General features: G+C 46.4%; 1 protein-coding gene across 1 annotated transcript in view; it reads left to right on the top strand.

Annotated features, from left to right (window-relative positions):
* Positions 1 to 18,819, top strand: part of LOC119381026 (fat-like cadherin-related tumor suppressor homolog) — a 179,645-nt gene extending 160,826 nt beyond the window's left edge. Inside the window, exons 9-11 of the mRNA XM_037649020.2 lie at positions 13,377 to 13,763; positions 17,491 to 17,700; positions 18,809 to 18,819. Of these exons, the coding sequence (XP_037504948.1) occupies positions 13,377 to 13,763; positions 17,491 to 17,700; positions 18,809 to 18,819 (608 nt within the window). The remainder of the gene's footprint in view (positions 1 to 13,376; positions 13,764 to 17,490; positions 17,701 to 18,808) is intronic.
* Positions 18,820 to 20,433: the final 1,614 nt, after the last annotated feature.

Raw genomic sequence — 20,433 nt, 5'->3', positions numbered from 1 at the left:
GGCTCTCTGCATTTCCACGACTCTGTCTTGTTAGTGGCACTTCACATTAAAGAACCACATAAACAAGCAAACAAACAAGCACTTCATGACAATGACTGAATTCACGTACACATATTTTCAATTAGCTATTTTACAGAGTGTAAAAGCTGATCTCTTGTTTCTTTGTTTGCTGCAACACAGTAAGACTGCCTGTGTGAGCAGTACATTGCATTGTTTTGACAATTCACAATCTACATTGTAAGTCTCAACTTTACAAAAGAGTTTCAATTTAGTCTAATGAAGTCTAGGGTTTGACAAAAACTCTCCTGGCGAAGAAAAATCATGGTTGCAGAAAACGTACACTCGCCCACTAAAATAACACAACAGAATTGACGTTTCGGCGCCCAGTACGGGTGCTTTGTTCACAATGAACAAATGCATGGTGGTCTTTGTTATATATGCGTCGAAAGGTACAACGCGCTTGCGTATATCTCAGGGAGTGGACACCGTGTCCGATTTATCGTGTTAGTAGTATGCAAAAAGATTCGATAAGCAGGTGGGATAATAACTTTTTCTCTTTTTCGATGATGGCAGCCGATTGCCAATCAAGACAGTGTCGAGACTATGCTGTTGACTGCTGCAGATCAGCTTTGAAGAACGAAGACTCGCTGCCTGCGCGCACCCCGTTGGAGGCAGGCGATGTGTGCCGTCCTTTGGATTTCTGCCTGCACAACACATATTTTTCGTTTAATGGATCATTCTACAAGCAAGTGTTCGGAACGGTAATGAGAGCGTCGGTGTCAGTGTCTTGTGCCAATATCGCATTGATATGCGATATGCATTGATATCCATTGATATGCATTGTGCCAATATCCCCTTGAAGAAAAAGCCCTCGCAGCGGTCCACCCTGCACTGAAATTATTTCTGCAGTACGTAGACGATTGTTTTTCCATTATCCGCCGTGAAGACGTCGTCTCTTCTCTGGAACACCTGAACTCATTCCAGAGCACAATTGAGTTCACCGTTGAAGAAGAAGTCGACGGTCGCTTGGTTTTCCTGGATGTTGACGTCGCACGTACTGCATCTGGCCTTTCAACAAGTGCTCATTGAAAGCCTACGCATACAGGGAAATATCTTCACTTTGATTCGGCACATCCCATTGGACAAAAACGATCTGTTGCATCGACACTGTTTAACCACGCATACCGATTGTGTTCTACTTCCTACGCACGCAGAGCTGAGTTGAAGAGAGTGACGCAGGACTTGATCGGGAATGGCTGCCCCAGTCATTTTATAAAAACTGAAGAAAGGCGCGCAGCTTACCCCTCTGTCAGGGCAACGACAACGAAGCGGACTTCACTCCCCTATGCACGAGGCGGGAGCGAGTCCCTTTCAAGAATATTCCAAGATTACGACGTCCCCTCAAGCAAGCTGAAACAACTACTCGTTCGAGTCAAAGACCGCCTTGAAAAGAAAAGATACCCTGCTGTCGTCTACAAAATTCGTGCCAAGACTGCCAGGCGTGCTACATAGGCGAGACTGGAAACTTTAAAAGAAGACTGTAGCACCGTAATGATGTAGCCAAAATAGGATTTGTTGTTAGGCTAGTTGGTCACTCGTAATATTGAATATATTTGGCGCATCTTGGCATTCACTCAAAAAACACACTCACATTCACACACGCTTCCACTCAAGGGGTATTCAGATGGGGGACAAATCCTCGGGGGATAAAGGCGGAGCCTAGTGACGTCAGCTCGCGAGGAGAAGTCTGCACAAATGTCGCTCACTCACACGGATGAGCCGAACGGAGGGGGAGACCAGTGTTACTAGACTACTCTGGTAGCTTGTGCGTCCTGTTTGACGAGCTGCTGACGACGAGCTGCAGACGACCATGCAGCTGCAGACTGGACACCCACTGCCACTCTCTGCAGGAGCAAGTGCAACAATGTGGCCAAACAAGAGCCCGAAATTCCGCCATATCCCCCACCGCCGGGGGATCATTTGTCCTGTCGGGGAAAATGTCCCCGTCTCTTCGAGAAGTCGCGGCCACTCACTAATCCGTGACGATGTGGTCACCCCCCCCCCCCCCCCGTGTCCCCCGACGATTTCTCCCTCGTGTGAATACCCCTTCAATAACACACCCCACACACAGCGCTGAATGCCAAGTTGCGCCGAATATATTCAATACGTAGCCAAAAGGCACACTATTTCGAACGCCCTGGCAGAGCATAGGGAAAAAACTGGACACTGTCTTGATTGGCAATCGGCTCCCTTCATCAAAAAAGAGAAAAAGATATCATCTCGCCTGCTCATCGAACCTTTTTGCATACAATCTACTACTAACACGGTAAATCGGACATGGGCTCCACTCCCTGAGGTATACGCAAGCGCATTGCGCCTTTCGACGCATATATAATAAAGACCACCATGTATTCGTTCATTGTGAACAAGGCACCCGTACTGGGCGCCAAAGCATCAATTCGGTTGTTATATTTTAGTTGGCGAGTGTACGTTTTCTTCAACCATAATTTCTGTCTAAGTATGATACACCTTATGTTCCGTGCAACCAAAACTGCACTTACACGGAGTAGCTTGTTTAAGGTGACGGTTCTGCCGTCGCCATCTTGCGAGTAGTTTCTTCTTGAGCCACCAGAAGACGCCTCTAAGTCACGTTTGAAGAAAAGAGAGGCACATGTGCTCTCCGCCGTCGTAGCATGCGACGGCGAAGATCCTGTCCCTGCTGCAACTAATCTATTCTTTTCAGGGGCGCCGCTGCTTCCATAATCTCTTTTGAAACGTTTCAAATGTGCGTGACGCCCTCCGCCCGCTCTCCATAAAAAAAAAAAAGAAAGCGCGGACCAGAGAGCCTTTGTACTCCCGTGCAGCTGTCCACAAAAGAGGTGCCTCTCTCTCTCTCTCTCTCACCGTTTTTTTCTGGCTTTCTTGCTTCTGCTTGAAGTGGTGGATATCGCCGCGTCCTTTTTCGTCAACACATGGTTCGAAAAGTTTAGAGGCTTCATCAAGTGCGAAAAGTGCCCATCGCATTCTACACGAGTTCTACAAAAAAAAAATGGTTGACGTCACCTTATGACGTCACAGATCACCAAAAGTTTTGTCATCGTGACGTCATCACATGACATCGACGCTTGGTCAAAGGTGGGCCGATCCCCGAGGAACTGACAAACCGTGTGAGGTGCGGAAAGCTTTCGGTGGGGGGATCAATGCTGTCGACTGAGAAGAAAACAAAGGCGGCTTTGGCGTTCGAATCCTCTTAGACAAAAACTGCATAAGGGACCTTGCGAGTTTTATTGGGATATATATTTCGCACACCCCCTGCGCACTTGCCACGGGCTTTCGCAAATGCGACGGCGCACCTGTCAGAACCTCATCAGTTCGCGCACATGGTGCTGCAGATCTTTTCATTCATTTCAGAGCCTCCGCACAGTGGTGTGGTAAACGAAGTGATCACACAAAACGGTTGCTTTAGGAAGTTTGCACGCGCTCACTGATGCAAACACTCATAGCGCCAGCATATGGGATGACCATCGCGAAAACTCACGAACAGAACTTTTTTTTTGACGTTTTGCCGACTGATATTTTTGAGATGCGACAGAAGCCCCAGCATATGCAACTTAGCGCACGGGTTTCAAAAAGGGCGCCCGCGGCTTTGCACGGAAGACGGGACTGGTCTCAAGCATTATTTTTTTCGTGAGGCACCCCATGTGGTTACTATGAGTTGAAACTTCACCGTGGAACGAAAATTCTATATCTCAGAATCGGCGCCCAGATTTTAGTCATGGTGGAAATCAGTATCGATGTGTTTTTTTCGAAACCTGACGTCAAACCCCTTTCATAAGTGACCCATATATAGGATATTGGAAAGGCATTCTTTTAATGACAACGTTAGGTGACATCTTGTTCAAATTCGCTGTGCCCGCCCCTCTATGTTTTTACCATCTTCAGTGTCTCGGCACTTGTGGGACTAAATTTTGTGATTGCAGCACGCTAGCTGATGAGACCCCTCCGTGGCTTAGCGATTGGAAACTGCAAAATCGGTCCCGGCACCGCATTTGTCATTTGGGGGGCGGGGGCGGGGGAATAGGCGGCTCCCACATATGCCTAACTCAGAGGGGATTATGGCTGCACCTAGTGAGCTATCGTTGAAAAGGTCCATCGGAGGGGCACGCTTGAGCGCGTCTGTTTTCTGCAAACGCCTCATTTTCTAGGTGTCTATGGCGGCCGATGCTGGCGATACTGAGACGGTAAATGGGCTACGTCGCGCGCTCTGGTCAGTGAAGGGTGCCTATAAAATAAGACATCACATGATCAACATGAGCAAAAGGATTATCTGCTAAATTCTTTGTTCATATTGCGTAAATTGTGTGCATGTTGTCTATTTCGCGCAGTCCAAGCTTTATTCCTGTGTTTCCAAACTTCAGTAGGCGTCGGGACGCGTCACGTTTGTTTTGCTACGTGCGGCTGGGAACGCTCACGCAGCCATCTGCACTTTTTGCTGCAGTCGGGAAAATATGGCTCGCTAACCGACGGCTTGCAAAATAGTTACTGCGCATATGCGAGCAAGCTTGTTTTCCACACGAAAGCCTCAACCACAGACTAGCAGACGAATAATTATTTCCCATTTACCACTAATCCCTGTCTTTCCTTTCTTTCATTTCCCCCTTTCTCTCAGTGAAAGAGAAAACTTACAATGAGGCGTGACATTCCTGAAGTACGTTTTGAGAAGCCTTGGTGCTGATCCTGCACCTTCGTATGAATGTGGAGGGGTGAACACGCTTAGAGCGAGAAAAGCAGTCAGGGAAGGAGAAGTTTGCTTACTGGCAATATCTCTTCATAGAACCCTTGCATAACGCTTCATTAAAAGGCTCAGCAAATTTCATTTCGTTATGTTGAACAGTCTTGCTGCACCGGCAGTACAACGGAGGCTTGTACAGCAAAAATGCTGTTTTTTGCTCACACTGTTTTCATTGCCATGAAATAACGCTCCAGACTAGGCGACAACATTAGCTATCATTAGAAAGCGGAGAACGTAAACTTTCTACTGCAACACAACTCATATTCATCCATTGAGCAAAGCAAGCACAGTGAGCCAGTAAACAACGACTAAAATGTCGAGCGCTGGCCACTGGAGTGGGACCGCCACCTTAAGGTGCATTCGGGCAGGTGAACAACACGGAAGACCTTGAAATAGTCTGTTTAGGCCCTGGATTTCCAGGGGCTGCTTCATTCTCATCTGCAAAAGAATATTGCACGTATGATACTGCACAAATTTGTAAAGCCATGCCTGCTGCAAAATTTTATCCATCTCACTTTGCTAAGCTTACATGCAGATGACTCAAATAAAAACCTTAATACTGCAAGGCCAACGAGGACAACAAGGAAGAGACACAGGGCACTCCTTGTTGTCCTCGTCTTCACCAGCGCTAAGCTACTGCCTTTCAAGATGCAACTTAATATTGCAGCAATGACATGCGATTTTTGTGATACGGTGCTGCTGTTTGGCATGAGAAAAACAGAAGCACACACTTCACAACAATAAGTTTCATTGCCTACGAACGGCGCTGCAAGCACACACTTCTGCAGGCCTCGTTGTTAGATTGTACATGTTTACCATGTAGAGGGTTGCCCAAAGGATTTACAACTAAATGCTTGCTCTGGCCAAAGTGCACTGAAATTTACTGAAAAATGAAGGCACTTCATGTTATAAAATGGTATCACTATCCAAAGTGTGTGGTGCAATAGTCAACATTGAAATGGCGCATAAGCCCTGAAGTGTTGCTTAAGGCGGCTAAACCTTTGATGCTAAATTGGGCCACTGAGTATGACAGCAACAAACATTCTCTTGAAAAAATACTTTTGACACCAGCTAGTGTCACTTGGTAATGAGGGCCATTCTTGTGATTGCGTACCAATGAGTATCTAGGCCATTCCTGTGGTTATATTGCACCAATATGCACCCAGTGATGAATTTTAGCCATATTTATACAGGTATGTGCCATGGGCAAATGCCCAGCAGGCCGTTGGGTATGTGCCACTTTTCAATAAACCTCTTTGCTAACAGCCTTGGGGTCCAGCTTCACGCCATAAACAGAGCCAAGGAAGTGGCTGACAGGCACGGTCTGGCAGACTACATCCCCTTATAGATGACTCTAGGGTCAATAAATGTTTTCTCTTTTTCTTCTTTGTTGCCAACCTTGTTATGAATACGAAGCACTTCTTAGTGACTTCGAGCGTATCTATCTATCTAGCCACCTACGACTTTGTGCTCTCATGGTCATTTTGTTCATGGGATGTGTACTAAAATTGATATGGCGTGGTGTGACTGCATGACGAACATAAATGACAGGTCATAACATGAAAATCATGGCATGCATGTCATGAACGGCATGATTTACATGCCACAATCTAGATGCTCTTGTGGCTGTTTCATTAACTTAATGTATACCAAAATTGGTACGGCCTGACAAGAGAGCATGACGAACATAACTGACTGGTTGTAATGTGCAAATCATAAGATACGTGTCATGTACAGCATGATTTACACGACACGGTGTTGAGGTGCTTGCGGCTGTGTCATTAAATGGATATATACCAAAATTGGTATGGCGTGACATTTTTGTATGACGTATGTAAATGACAGGTGGTAATAGGAAAATCATAGCATGCATGCCATGTACGGCATGATTTACATGCCATGCTCATAGTGTGCTCGTGGCCGTTTCATTCACTGGATATATACTAAAATTGATATGGTGCGGCATGACTGTACGACCAACACAAATAGGTCCTAACGTGCAAATTATGACGTGCATGTCATATATGGCATGAATTGTATGCCACGCTTATGGTGCACTCGAGGCCTTCACGCTTGCTTGATACATACCAAAATTGGTGTGGTGTGACATGACTGCATGACGAACATAAATGACACATACTAACATGCAAATTATGCCATGCATGCCGTGTACGGCTGGACGAAAAGACAACTTGCAGCCAAACCTTCGGATGGCGCACGTGATGCTCTACCTATTGGTCCACTTTAATTTCTTCACAATTACTAAATGACACTTAAAATAGTACAACTAAGGTTCCTTCCTTGGCCTGCTGCTTTTCATTAAGGTTGTGTCAAACAAAGAAGCAAGCCCTCAGAATTTCCCCCTGCATCATGGGAGGACACCCAAAAACTACCAATGCAATGGATATGTTCAGCAAGAGTAAAATTGTGGCCAAGGTCAGAAGAAAGCACAGTGAACGTTTTTTTTCTGTGTCCTGCAATAACTCATTGTGTGTTATATCATAGCAAATGTAATTTTTGTCTGGCTTTATCTTCCAAGTCATCCAGACAAAGCAGTCCTGTTAATGCCCTAATTGGTGGACTGCACTATCAACGCCCGCAAGGCTTTTTTCAAGGTTGTTTACTGAGAGAACTTTTGCTGCCAAGGTGTCATAGATCTTGGGGCATGCACTTTTGGAGATAGATTGAGAGGACATTGGGACGCATAACAGCCAATATTTAATTACAAATCAGAGAAAAAAACAACAACAAACAGTGAAATTCCCAGAAACACACTAAACAAACCTCCAGAAATAAACTAACAATAAAATTCTTAGTTCACTGTAAGTACTAAATGGGGTGAATGTCTGGAGCCCTAACTATGGTCTGGCCACCTTGGCCTCGCAGTCGAGTTGTCGCCTGAATGGAACACTCTTACTCGGTTCCGCCGAGCAGTCTTCCCAATGTCCTAACTCGGTCAGGTCGCGCCCAAGGCCAATGTTGTTGATGGTTTTGATGATATCATCGTCCCATTGTGTAGCGGACGGACAAGCCGCCTGTAAGCCTCTTTCCTGATTGCCGTCGCTGACGTGGCAGGGCGTCTCTGTCGCTTAAGCCTAACTACCTGCTCCAAGTGGCGACGTGGTGTCCCGGGGATGGTTGCTGGCTCACCTTCAAAGGGGGACTGCTGCAAGAGGCTGCAGCACCACTGAGGAGCCTCGCCCAAACGTCGTGGACGGCCATGCCACGGAGTGCTAGTGTCACGGTCTCCAGAACCGAGTGCCCGCTGCTCAAGTACAGAGTTCACGATTAAGCTTTCTTCAACCAGAGCCACGCAAACAATGCCAGCTCATCTTCCTTCCACATTCGATTACGGCTCATGTCGTGCGCATCCAGTCTTGTGCCCATAGAGTTTCCTACAATATTTACTATAGTCGGTGACAAGCTAAGAATAAAAAGTAAACTGTACCGCTGTCCATTTGTATTATGCGCGTCCAACTACGGCCGTTCTTTACCATGACGTAATGGTTAAGACGAACCAATAAAAAATGCAACATGGCGCCGTTCGCGACGAGAGGCGAGGTACCGCTGCATCGAGACCGAGATCCGTCAATTCGAATTTTCTGCGGTGTTTGTTTCTTCCAGAAGAAGCTCTTTCCTACTGTTATCCGCACGTGCCCAGCATCATCCTCGCCGGTTGTCATTCGCTGCAGTAGAAGCTTGTGACTGTGCCGCGTTTGAAGTGCAGCGAAGCGGCAGCAGCTCCGAGTGTTTTACAACGCTTTAGCATGTTCCGTCGTTTCGGCAGCGTGAAGTTGCAACACGGTGTGTTCCCTCCCATCGTTCAGATACATCAAGCATGTCGCCTGAGGGTCACCACATCGGCGATTGTCGTCGCGTTCATTCGTGTGAAGTGAAGTGAATGTGAAGTCGGAATGTGCGCGTCTGTGTACGGCTTACCGCCAGCAAAAGCCATGGCATTAGCGTTGCCACATGTCCGTGTGTGTCTGTGTTACTTGGAGCTCGCGATGTCGGAATCTTGGTGATCTGTTGTGATATGCGCCGTGCTCCGCGCCTATATGAGTCGTGTATCTACGGACGAAGCGTTCGAGAAAGAAAGCGACCAGCATAACCCGTTAGCGCAACGCAATGCGAAAGTAAACAAACCTGGTGCGCAGAATATGCAGTGGTGTGTGCAATATAAGAAGCTAATGGTGGTCAGCCAGTGCGTGTGTGATTATGTGACGTGTGCCTATTGGCGCAGTTGCGTCGTCTTAACGGAATTCAGTTCCACCAGCCCAGAATGATGTGCTAGGTTGAAGTGCCCGTCGCGTAAGTCTCACGCTCGATGCACGAACGCCTTGCAGTAAAAAACGCGGTGCGAGGTAATCGTTTTCTACGAACCACGAAATGATGCGTGCTACATAATATCACTGTGACGAAAGAACTTTTGCTTGCATGGATCGTGGTCGTAACTGAAGTAACGCCGCTAAAACTATTGTTGAGTGAAAAAAAAAAAAAAAACCTTTTGTTGTTAATGGCGTTGCATCATACTTGACGATATCCGACTTGGAATTCTTTTGTCTGACGTGCGTTTTTTGTATTCCGCGTGAATTGTGTACATGTATTACGCAGTGATAATTTGTTTATATTAAACTACAGTAGACTCTCGTGAAGCTTATAGTCCGTAGACCCTTTTTTTAAACGCTTATCCTTTCTTGTGAAGCCTCACCCCCTAACTGTGCTTCACGAACAAATGAGCAGGGGGGAGCCGGAAATGTGGGGCTTGACAATAGACGAAGGGATGTACTTACTGACTATGCCCACCGGGATTGTCTATGTAACATTTATATGCTTTCCTTTTATTTCCTCGAGGATGCACGTGTTCTTTGTATGTCTGAGTGTATACGCGTGGTCTTTTGGCTACTCAATTTTTTTCATTTTTTACAATTTTTAAATTTTTATTCTTTTTTAAATTTTTTTCCCTCTCGATCGGCTCGAAGCACGATGCTATAAAAGCGCATGGAAGCCTCGTAAATTTTGCCTCAATAAAGATCGGTCTCCGATCGAAACGTTGACCAATAAACTGTTTTTTTAGAAGCGTATGTCCTCTTCCTATTTGTCTTACGGTAACCGAAGACAGCCTCTGCACAATCTACGTGTCCTATATATATTCGCACAGACACAGACATATACATATTTTGAAGGTAGGGGCCCCTCTTCCAGCAAAAGTGGGCACCCTGCTGTAATGCCTACTGGGGCCATGCAAGTATATAAAAAATAAAAAATAAAAACGTTGAATGTTCAAGGGCTAAAGGGGTCATGGCAGCGCCAGTGCAAGTTGTCGAAGCGAGTAACAATTCCACGGGAAGCCTTTAGTCAACGCCACTAAAGCCGGGTACATCTCCTTGGCGTGAACCCAACGGCAACACGTCCAATGACCCTCCCAGTTAAACACCATGTGCGCTACACGCTTTTACTTCGTTGAGACAAGACGTCAAATGAAGCCTTGGCGTTTGCCTCAAACACGATAACAAGTACGGCGACTAGAGACATAAATGCGGTATTTACGGCAACACAAGAGTCGAAATTCATGAAGGCAATCTCAGGCCACTTCGTCATGCTTCGCTTTGAGTCACAGTTGCCATAGTTACAGCAGACAGTAAAAGAAACTGGCGGCGAAAGTTTCCTAAAAAAAAAGTTACAAGCGATCTTAGTAAATGTCATTAATGTTGCTGTTTTGTTTTATGAAATAGTAAAAAACGATTCCTTTATTTTAAATTTTACGCTAAATCTGACATTCTTTGTTTTAATACCTAAATAGGTACTGCGCAGAAATAGCACCTTTGAGACGTACATTACATCTTCGTAGACTCCGAGAAGACCGCGGCGAGAGGTGCGGTTTAAAGAACAGATATATTGTTGAACTGACGCTGAACTCCGTGCCTTCACATTTTTTAAAAATTTAGCTTTGCTTTCTTTATTTCAATATCAATGCAGTATTGCAAGATAATGTTTATATGCGTGAAAAGTATTGATATTGTTTAGGAACTACTTCCACTGTAGTGCGGAGGCATGTGAAATATGAGCAATGTGGCCTCGTGGGCGGAGCCTATATTTATTCTTAGGCTGTCACCGACTATAGAGGGAACTCTGGTGCTAGTGTCTATGGGAGCTGCAATGCATGGCGCTTCAGCTAGCATGGGAATGATGGGTAGTACACGGATTTGTCTAAGCTTCGTCCTTTTGGCTTCATATGGCTCCGTGTCACCTGCAACTGCTTTGTCGCAAGACGAAGTTCAGCAAACGTTCCGCACTTCCACATCCCCATCTTGACCTTTTAGGCTCACCAATTCAAATCGGGTCACAAAGTTCACAACGATCCATTCTTTTATCTGAAACAAACGACACAACACAAGAATAAATGAAGCAACAAGTGCGTTCGAAGCCGCAAGCATGAATGTTAGGCAAATCCATGTACTACCCATCATTCCCATGGTGGCTGAACGATCGCAGCGCCAGAGTTCCCTCTAGTAAATATTGGGAAACTCTATGTTGTGCCTTTCCAGCTGCTTGTTCGTCATCGTCGTCTTTGCGTGATCTCCTTACCCATGACACTGGGCCTCAAGAGGTTTGTAAAGGCCAAACCCCATATACGTGAAAATGCACGCAACAGCCACGAGCGACGCGACGAAGATAGCCTTCGCGCAGGCGGTCGCTTGGATGGGCAAACTCCATTCACGCGACAGCTTCGGCGAGCGATCTCCACTGTTGCTGGCATGAGGGCGTTTACTCGTACCAAAAGTGGCTCGCTGTTAGCAGTGTGCAATGTAAAATACGATGTTTTGTTGCATACTGGTACATAAAATGTCTATCATTGTCTTGCAGTATTTTTATCGATCCGACCACTGCTGCTACGTGCCGCCAAGCCACGTACCAGACGGCACGAGACTTGTAGTTCGATCCCGTCCCTGAGGTCCTGTAACGCACGTTTGAGTTCAACAACATCAACGTTGCGCTCGTCGCCGTTGGCCATGTTGATGAACGTTGTTTTTGGTGCACGTTGATAAGCAAATGGCAGCAACCAGCGGTACGTCACTGATGCATCTTGTTTTGGTGCTTTGCTATTGGATGCTTGAGCACAGCACTTCCGGGCGATGAGCGACGCATTCCAAATCTGAAAAGCCGAGCGATCACGTGATATTGACCACGCGACACGTCACGCGAACGACTCGTTTCGTCACTCATAGCATTGCTCGTCGCTGTTGTGTGCATTTTGGCGCATATGGGGTTTGGCCTTAAATGTTACCAAGCTTTACCTCGGTGACATTTACCAGCTACCATTTACCAGCTAACGTAAATGTTACCAGCTTTGATATCTTTACGGTCGGCCTGTATTTCAACCTGGCCTTTGGCAAGGTCAGATGTTTGAGGGCTAATTTTTTCAAGCGTCTCATTTGATAGCACATAAATGGTTGTTTAGTTCTTGGCATTTAAATAAAGGTTCATGAGGTCTGGATTGCATCCAGTATCACCCAAAAGTAGTTCCTACCATGTCCTACAACAAATGAATGTTGTTACATATGAAATAGCACCGCTACACTCTGTCATGTCTTCCGTATCATCAGACGTCGTCCACATCACATGCCTGAAGTCATACCTTTAGCCCACCACTTTCTTATAAGTGATACAGGGCGGTGCTTTCACTGTCAGGAGTCAATGGTGTGGTATTGCATGAATTATCAAGGTCAAGTGGTTTATAAGAGGAGGACAACTTGGTGGGCTGCTTGACAGTGTTCCTCTGTGAATATATTTGTAACATTATTTACTGAATATAGATAGTTGTAGTGTGTGCATCATCCCTTATGATCACCAAAGGGAATGCATTATCCACTTATGTGTTTGCCAGTCAATGTGAAAGTGATTTTTAATGTGCTCTGCAATCACCATTTTAGAGACAAAGGTCATAATTCAGTCATTCACTGAACCAACCTGTTGCTGTGATCGATATGCTCTGTGCAACAGCTGTATTTCATGAATTCACGGTTGTTTCGTTAATGTCATAAATGTCATGTGTTGTTCTTTCCTTAATATTGCTCAACTGCTTGGTCTCCCTGTAGAGTGGCGCGTGTATTTAGGTAAGCAAATCCAATGAAGTGGTAAAAATGGCCAGTGTGGGACATAGTGCAGTTTGCGACAACACCTCACGGCCATGTTTCTTTCTTTCATTGCACTGCTTGTGCTTTTTCACAAACAAGCACATTACTGTTAGTCAGTGCCATGTTTCTCTCCTGCCTGTCAACCATGTGCATCCATATGTGCACATACAAACATGTTGTTGGAGAACATACTGCTCCAGCTAGACAAAATACTGGCATCCAGCAGGTGCTATGAATACACAATGTTCTTCATCGACATTTTCTTCTAAAGGAACGCCCATTGATATCACATGAACAAGGGCATCAGGAGGGCAACGTTCCTCTTGTGGCTTTTAGTCCTCAGATATGCCACCTGCCCAAGTAACAGTCATTGAACTATGTAGTGGCTCCCTTCCCTCACATGTAGCGGCACCAATGAAACACAATTTTCTTTTGTGGCCATGCAGGTGTGAACCGGCGGCTGAGCTATTCATTTGTTCAAGCGGACGGCCATTTCAGCGTGGATGCGCACTCGGGGCTAGTGCGGTTGGAGCAGCCGCTTGACCGTGAACAGTGCGCTCGCTTCAACCTCACGGTGCAGGCCCAAGACCATGGCCAGCCCCCACTGGCTTCCCGGATGCACCTGTCGATCACTGTGCAGGACATCAACGACAGCCCACCCGAGTTCACTCAGCAGGTGTATGCCGCTGCCGTGTCAGAAGTGGCTCCCGTTGGATCGCCCATCAGTGCGGCTGTCAAGGCCACCAGCCGTGATGTGGGTGTCAATGCTCAGATCACGTACGCTCTTGTTGCTGGCAATGATATGGGGCACTTCAGCATCGAACCCAAGACAGGTACATTGTTCACTGTGCTGACGCATATTGTAAAGAGCTCACAGAAAGAGGCACTTTCTATCGTTCACTCAAAGCACAGTATCAGCACTCGATTCACTAGTGGCTACTTTATTATTACACTGTTGAAGCAGAGGTTCTCAGACTGGCTTTTTAAGAACCCACGAGTTCCACAAAGGCCCTTTTTGGGCTCTGTGAGTGGTCACAATTAATGGAACCAAGTCTTGTTTTACTCCCACTACCACCCACTTGGTTGATTCAGAGGAGGAAACTTGTATTGCACTTTCGGATTTAGCAAAGATTTCATACACCACATTGACACATTTTAGTCTGTGACCCACACAGCATTTGTGGTAAGACTGTCATAATTAAACTGCAACCCGGAAATTTCTGCAATTCGTAGACCTGTTGTCATGGTACACAATCAGTGCTTCTAGTTTAGGCCCCTCCCCCCACCCTTCGTTTTTTATATGCTGACAGCACATAGTTGGAAAGAGAGGTTCTCTGAAAAATTTTTGTGTTACTAAAAGCCAGTGTTGAAGGATAAAATGTAAAAAAAAAACGTTATGACAGCTCACTACTGTGAAACTGAAGAAGTGCGTAGCACAGGCACCCAATGCTCTATTTACCAAAGCCTCGATGACGCCAATGTTTGAGGTAAGCATGTAGGGTTTCTCTTGTCAGGGAGATTCGCAAACTCGGTGTGCGGCATGTGCGCTTCATTTTGCTGCACTTTATCGCCTTTCTGCTTGTTACGACAGTTGAGATGTGCGTCGTCTGCAGCGATTTCAGTAAAGTTGTTCCCTCATCAGATGTAGCAATGCAGTGCGGCGAAGCACGAGAGGGAGGGGCATTCGCTCGCTCGAACAAAGCGGTGGCGCCCTCTCTCATGCAGCTCCAGAGTCAGAGGCATGTTTCCGAACATTTTTAGCAATTGAAGTTAGTTTTAGAGATATAGACAAGACCGACACCCGTGTTGCTCTGGTTTGAACACTTCCTTTTCTTTTTTATTGCGTGCTCATGCACAGCCCCACCTTTACGCCCGCTTGTTCCCCTCGCCTTGGCTTAGCATGGCGTTTCCCGCCAACGCTTTTCGTGGTAAACTCCGCATCCTCCAGGGCCGCCGGTGTGGTTGCTTGCTTCCAAAGAGTACAAACCGTTGAGCAGCACAACGTACTTGCTGAACGTTTGGGATCTTGGAGTACCTCTGGATGCTCTGGACATGCCTCGCCACTCGGCCGAGCTTCCATTGCAGCGTTGGAACGTTGTCGTCCTTAATAAAATATTGTGCCGCAACTGAGACAAGCAAGGAAAACAGAGAAGGCAGGATGGGGCGCCAGAAGTAGTTTATTTTCTGCACATCACCCAAATATATATGTTTCCATATATGCGCACAAAGAGAGAGCGCAGCACAAGCGACTATCACTACTATCACATAGCACATGTCGTCCTTAACAATGGCCAAGTCACCAACGCACAGTTGGGACTAAGACGACAGCTGGCAGTGATGGGCGGGGCGCAGGAGAAGCAAATATCTATTATTCCATCGTGTCCACAATCGGTGCAGAAGCTCGTCTTTGTATTTCACCCGCCTTTGCAAGTCATTTGCGGCGAAACTTGGCAAACTCCTGCTGGTCCTTGCTGGTAGTCCCATGACACGCTTGCTAGTTAAGAAGTGCGATGGCGTCAGTGCCTCCGCACAGTTGTGTCAGAGGGCGGCAGTTGGTGCTCTCCTCTACCTCAGCCAGCACAATGAGCAGTTCTTCATAACTGAGGCTGCTTCGTCCAAGGCAGCACTTGAGAGCGTCCTTAAGTGTTAGGATGGCGCGCTCCCAGAAACCTCCCCACCACGGAGCTCGTTCGGCGATGAACTTCTAATTGATTCAGTGGACACTTACGTGGTCTTGGACGGTCTCGCTGAGCTGCAATCGCAGTTGTTTGGAGCAGCTGCGAAAGGTCCTGGCGTTATCCGAATAAACTGCAGATAGAATGCCACGCATACATGTAAATTGGCGAAAGGCAAGAATAAATGAGCGTGCTGTCATGTCCGAGTGGACGGTAGATGAGGCGGTGTCCACAGCCTTGCGGTTCATTGACGGTCTCCCTGAAGTGGGTTTCTCGCATGACGCTCAACTTTCCTCTCTTACTATCCACTTCACTTGAAGGAACTTCAAGACTGCCTTCACTTGCTTGTCTCTCGATTGGACTGCAGAGTCCGTGGTGTCCTGTGTTGGTCTTAGTGCGCTTACGGTACTGGATCGCCAGGTCCTCCGGCAATGAGAACATTGGCACCTGGTGCAAAACAGCTAGTCCTGAAATACAGGTTTCACAGCCTTGATACTTGCAACGATGACTCAACTTGTTCGATGGCTAGGAGGCTGTCTATGTGGTCATCGATGGAAGATCCTTATTGGTGTAGCACCTGACGGCGATGTTGTAGTTCACTTCCAGTAAGGCGTATCCCTTCAATGGTCCACTTCACAGCACTGGCCAAGTATGTCTTCAAGTACTTGAATTTTTCAATCCCGGTGAGATTGGGGTACGTGTGAATGGTCGCTTCGTAGTGCTCCCAGAACCCCTGCCACTCATGGGTCTCGCCGCTGAAGACTGGTAATTGAAGTTTCAGGCAAGGGGACTCGCTATCCGGTGCTCGTGGCCTGCCTGTGAAATTGGGGGTGAGGTGTTGGCTGGTCAAGTATGAGTGGGCAGCTCCATTGGCATTGCTGGATCCGTCATTTGTACCTGCGTGCCTCGACTGGTTGGCTTAGATGACGGTAGTAGCCCAGCCGGAGCACGTGCACTGATCGCGCACCGAAGCCTGCTGACGGGCTTTCACAATCTTCTCGTGGTAATCTAGAGTGGCCACCATTTCCCCTCAACCTCCTTACCGTCAAGGGTGTCGGCGATCGTTGTCTATTTCGACGAGCGCTGCGTGTTGATAGCGAAGCCCATTTGATGATATCCTGCAGGTCGGTGGTGAATGCAGTAACAGTGCCTGCAGGAGGACCTCGCTGGCCTCAGGCAGGTAGTGGCCCACCGTGAAGGGCGCCTCGATGTTTCTGCGAACCTGTCCATCCTTGTACGGTCAGCGGTGCGGAAGATGTCGAGCTGTTTTTTTTTTTACTTTTTGATACCAATAATGTAGGACAGAGAAGAGACCGACGCCCCACCTGTTGCCCTGGTTGAACGCTTCTTTTCTTTTTTGCTGCGTGCTCACATGCAGCCCCCGCCTTAACGCTCGCTTGCTCTCTCGTCTTGACAAAGCATGGCGTTTCCCCTTGCAATGTTTTTTGTGGTAAAGTCAACATGAATTATTGCAAATTGCTTCTTGGTTATTTCTGTAATGTATATTATTTGAGGCCTTGTTCGTTCATTTTAACCCAGTTTTGAGCATGCTAGCCCTTGTTATGGCCTGTATTGAGCACTTTGCTGTGAGCGTGATCGCACCACATGAGTCCATAGATGGCTGACAAGCCGGTCCCCTGAGGTGCTGCGCACCTAAAATCAACATGTCAGCTTCTAGTTTAGGAAGGGTCAACTTAGTTTCACAAAGCCATTGGGAGCCAATCATACTTCCTTGAAACAAGGTTTCAGGTGCGTAGTGAGTTCAGAGCGGATCTCATTATATACAGGCAAACACATTAAGGGATAGTGCTGGTTAGTGTGGTGCACAAGAGCAGCAGAGCAGATACTGTAGGACACCTGAGACAGCATATGACTGTCTCTGCAGGTGTGCTGCGAGTGGCCCGCCCACTGGACTACGAAGAGACGCCCAGCTATCAGCTAGCAGTGGAGGCTCGTGATGGGGGCGAGCCACCGCTCAGTGCTCGTGCCTGGCTCAATGTGTCCGTCTTGGATGCCAATGACAATGCGCCCGTGTTCGGGGGACCCTACAGTGCCACCGTCACGAGGACGCGTCCCGGGTCAGCTTGTGCTCCAGGCAAGCTTTCACTTCCAGGTTTCTTTTCTGGCCCACATATTAAAACTGGCAATGGTTGTACACCATAGAGACATGCCATCCTTATTCTTCAGTGAATTATGTGATATGTATTACATTGCAAAAACTGCTTTGCAGCACTGCCAAAGCTGCCAGGTGCAAGCGAGCCACATTCTTGTGCAGCAATGCACACTTCCATATGTAATTGCCTGTGGGCATTTGTTTGGCACATGCTATTTCGCATTGCATTTACATCCAATGCCCTTCAGGGGCGAAGCAGTTCCTCACCTAGAGCATTTTATTATTTAAGCTGGGATGATTAAAACTGTATGCACCAACTCAGTTTCAACTTAGTATCAACTAAGCTTTTTGTGTAACCGTGCCATTAATGAAAACATCATTTGATCATATTTTTATTGAACTGGCAGCACCAATATTCCTGTATTAAAATGCCATTGGATTCTACACATGTTAAGAAGTGCAATACTTGTAGTTTATAATTCTACCTTTCCTAGAACAAAAGTTATGAAGCTTCATAATCCACACCTGAATGACTGAGCGCTGTTTTCATCACCATGCTTCCAAACCAACTAGCCCACCGACAAGCACTAACAAAGTAAGAAAGAGCGAGATATATCGAGCTTTGAATTAATTGAACCACCCTGCGTAATAAATTTGTCTTCATTTAACTTCATTTTGTAGTGTACTGGTGCATAGAACCACTTTGCTGAAGGCACTACCACGTTCGACGAGTCGTTCGACGTGCCGCTTCCTGCAAGCCACGTGAAAAGTATAATTTTTCTTTGCTCAAAATGGACATAACCAAAAATGAACTTGCACTATTTCCAGCCTGGGATTTCATTCTATTTATGCCAAAACAGAGCATCAATGACTTCAGGATAAATAGATATTTAATTACAACTTAATTACCATTAGTTACTATAACACAAATAAATTGAAATATTATGACATTATTTTTGTTGCAATAGAATATTAGTGTGTTGAAATAATGCTTATCAATTTGACACATTTACAGACAGCTTTTCATAGGTGACGTCGGAAAGGCTTAACACGTTCACTGCGGCACGCTTTCTTTCGGTCTGGGTTTTAGGTGCGGAGTGACCCACCAGTGGGACACGCGGCTATGCCTGTTTCTTTTCCTCCACCGCGATGGCACTGCCACCTTTGCAGCGTGTGTTTGGTGCATTTATTTGAAAGATGCAAAGCTGTTTTCTGCCTTCTTCACGTGAATCTATGCTTAAATGCAAAGTGCTTACCACAAGAAAACACACGAAGTCAGTTTCGTAATAGAAATACTTATTGGTAGATTTATCGGCCCTTGGAAACAATCGCGCCACCTCACGTCCAATGCAATATATATAGTTGCAATTTCGAACTTCAGGTGTCAGCACAAGATTGAGAGCTGTCGCACGGGTGTCACGGTGGGTCACGCATCACACAGCAGAAAAAAAAATCACAGCCTATCCACGGAGTGAATGATGATGAGTGGGCGAAGCTGCGGAGGTCATCGGTAAACCGTGACTCTTCCGTGAATTCTGCCCAGTACATCATCACCGACGTGAGATCGGGCGCGTTTACTAAGGTCGATGAGTTATGACGACTTGCAGCTCACTTAATTTTACATGTACGCTGTGAATTATCATTGTTTAGAAAACATTGCTTTTAGAAAACTGGCGTTCTTTCGTTTTGCTTTTACAAAACATCTGGGTCTTTCGTTGGTTTATTTTATCAATCAACGGCGTTTGACAACAAATTTTTATTGTTAATCACGCACAGGAGAAATCTCACCAGGCACTTCTTGGGGTAAACAATGGCTGAATGGGAATGAGAGACAGAAGAAGTAGGCTTTTAGCTAACACTTACACTTTATTCTACTAACGTTTCCTACTGGAACATGCCAATGGCTGCTAATGGGGAATGAGAGGACAGAAGAATCGGCTTTAGTTAACGCGCACGCTGCGAATTTTTTTTGTTCAACAGCGCACAGGAAAATCTCCCACCGGCACACCTTGGAGGTCCAAACCGTAAGACTGGTTACGCACTACGACTACTACGACGACTACGAGGGACGAACGGGTGCCGCCTTAAGGAGCTTCGCCCCTAAAAGATTTTTATCAAGTGTGTCGTGGGTCACCGGTGGGTCACAGCCTTAACCATCACCATCACAAAAGAAGAAAACGCATGAAGTCAGTTTTTGTGATAGAAATATTTATTGGGTAGATTTGTCGGCCCTTGGAAAACAATCGCGCCACCTCAGTCCAATGCAATATATATTAGTTGCAATTTCGAACTTCAGATGGCAGCACAAGATTGAGAGCGGTTGCGCATGGGTCACGGTGGGTCACACATCACACAGCAGAAAAAGATTTTTATCGAGTGCGTCTTGGGTCACCGGTGGGTCACAACCTTTAACATCACAGAAGTATTCTTCGGGCATGTGTATCCTCATGCAACAAAAATCATACCTCTGCGTTCAAGTGTCATAAAGTTACGCATCCGCAAACAGAGAAATGCAGTAACTTCGCAGCGCCGGGGTGGAGCACACGCCATGACCTGCCGGTGACCCACAAGCGCAGTGAACGTTTATGCTGAGAAAGGCTTTTCAGTAGATTGTAGGACCACAAAAAAGCGAAAAAAAGACAAAGAAGAAAACGGAAAACTCGTGTTAGTCACTGAGTGCTATGAAAAGCTGTTATGGCAAAATAACAATCTAGG

This window comes from Rhipicephalus sanguineus, chromosome 2, assembly GCF_013339695.2.
Source record: "Rhipicephalus sanguineus isolate Rsan-2018 chromosome 2, BIME_Rsan_1.4, whole genome shotgun sequence".
In the NCBI taxonomy this organism is placed as follows: Eukaryota; Metazoa; Arthropoda; class Arachnida; order Ixodida; family Ixodidae; genus Rhipicephalus; species Rhipicephalus sanguineus.
This window is presented reverse-complemented; position numbering and strand designations above follow the sequence as displayed.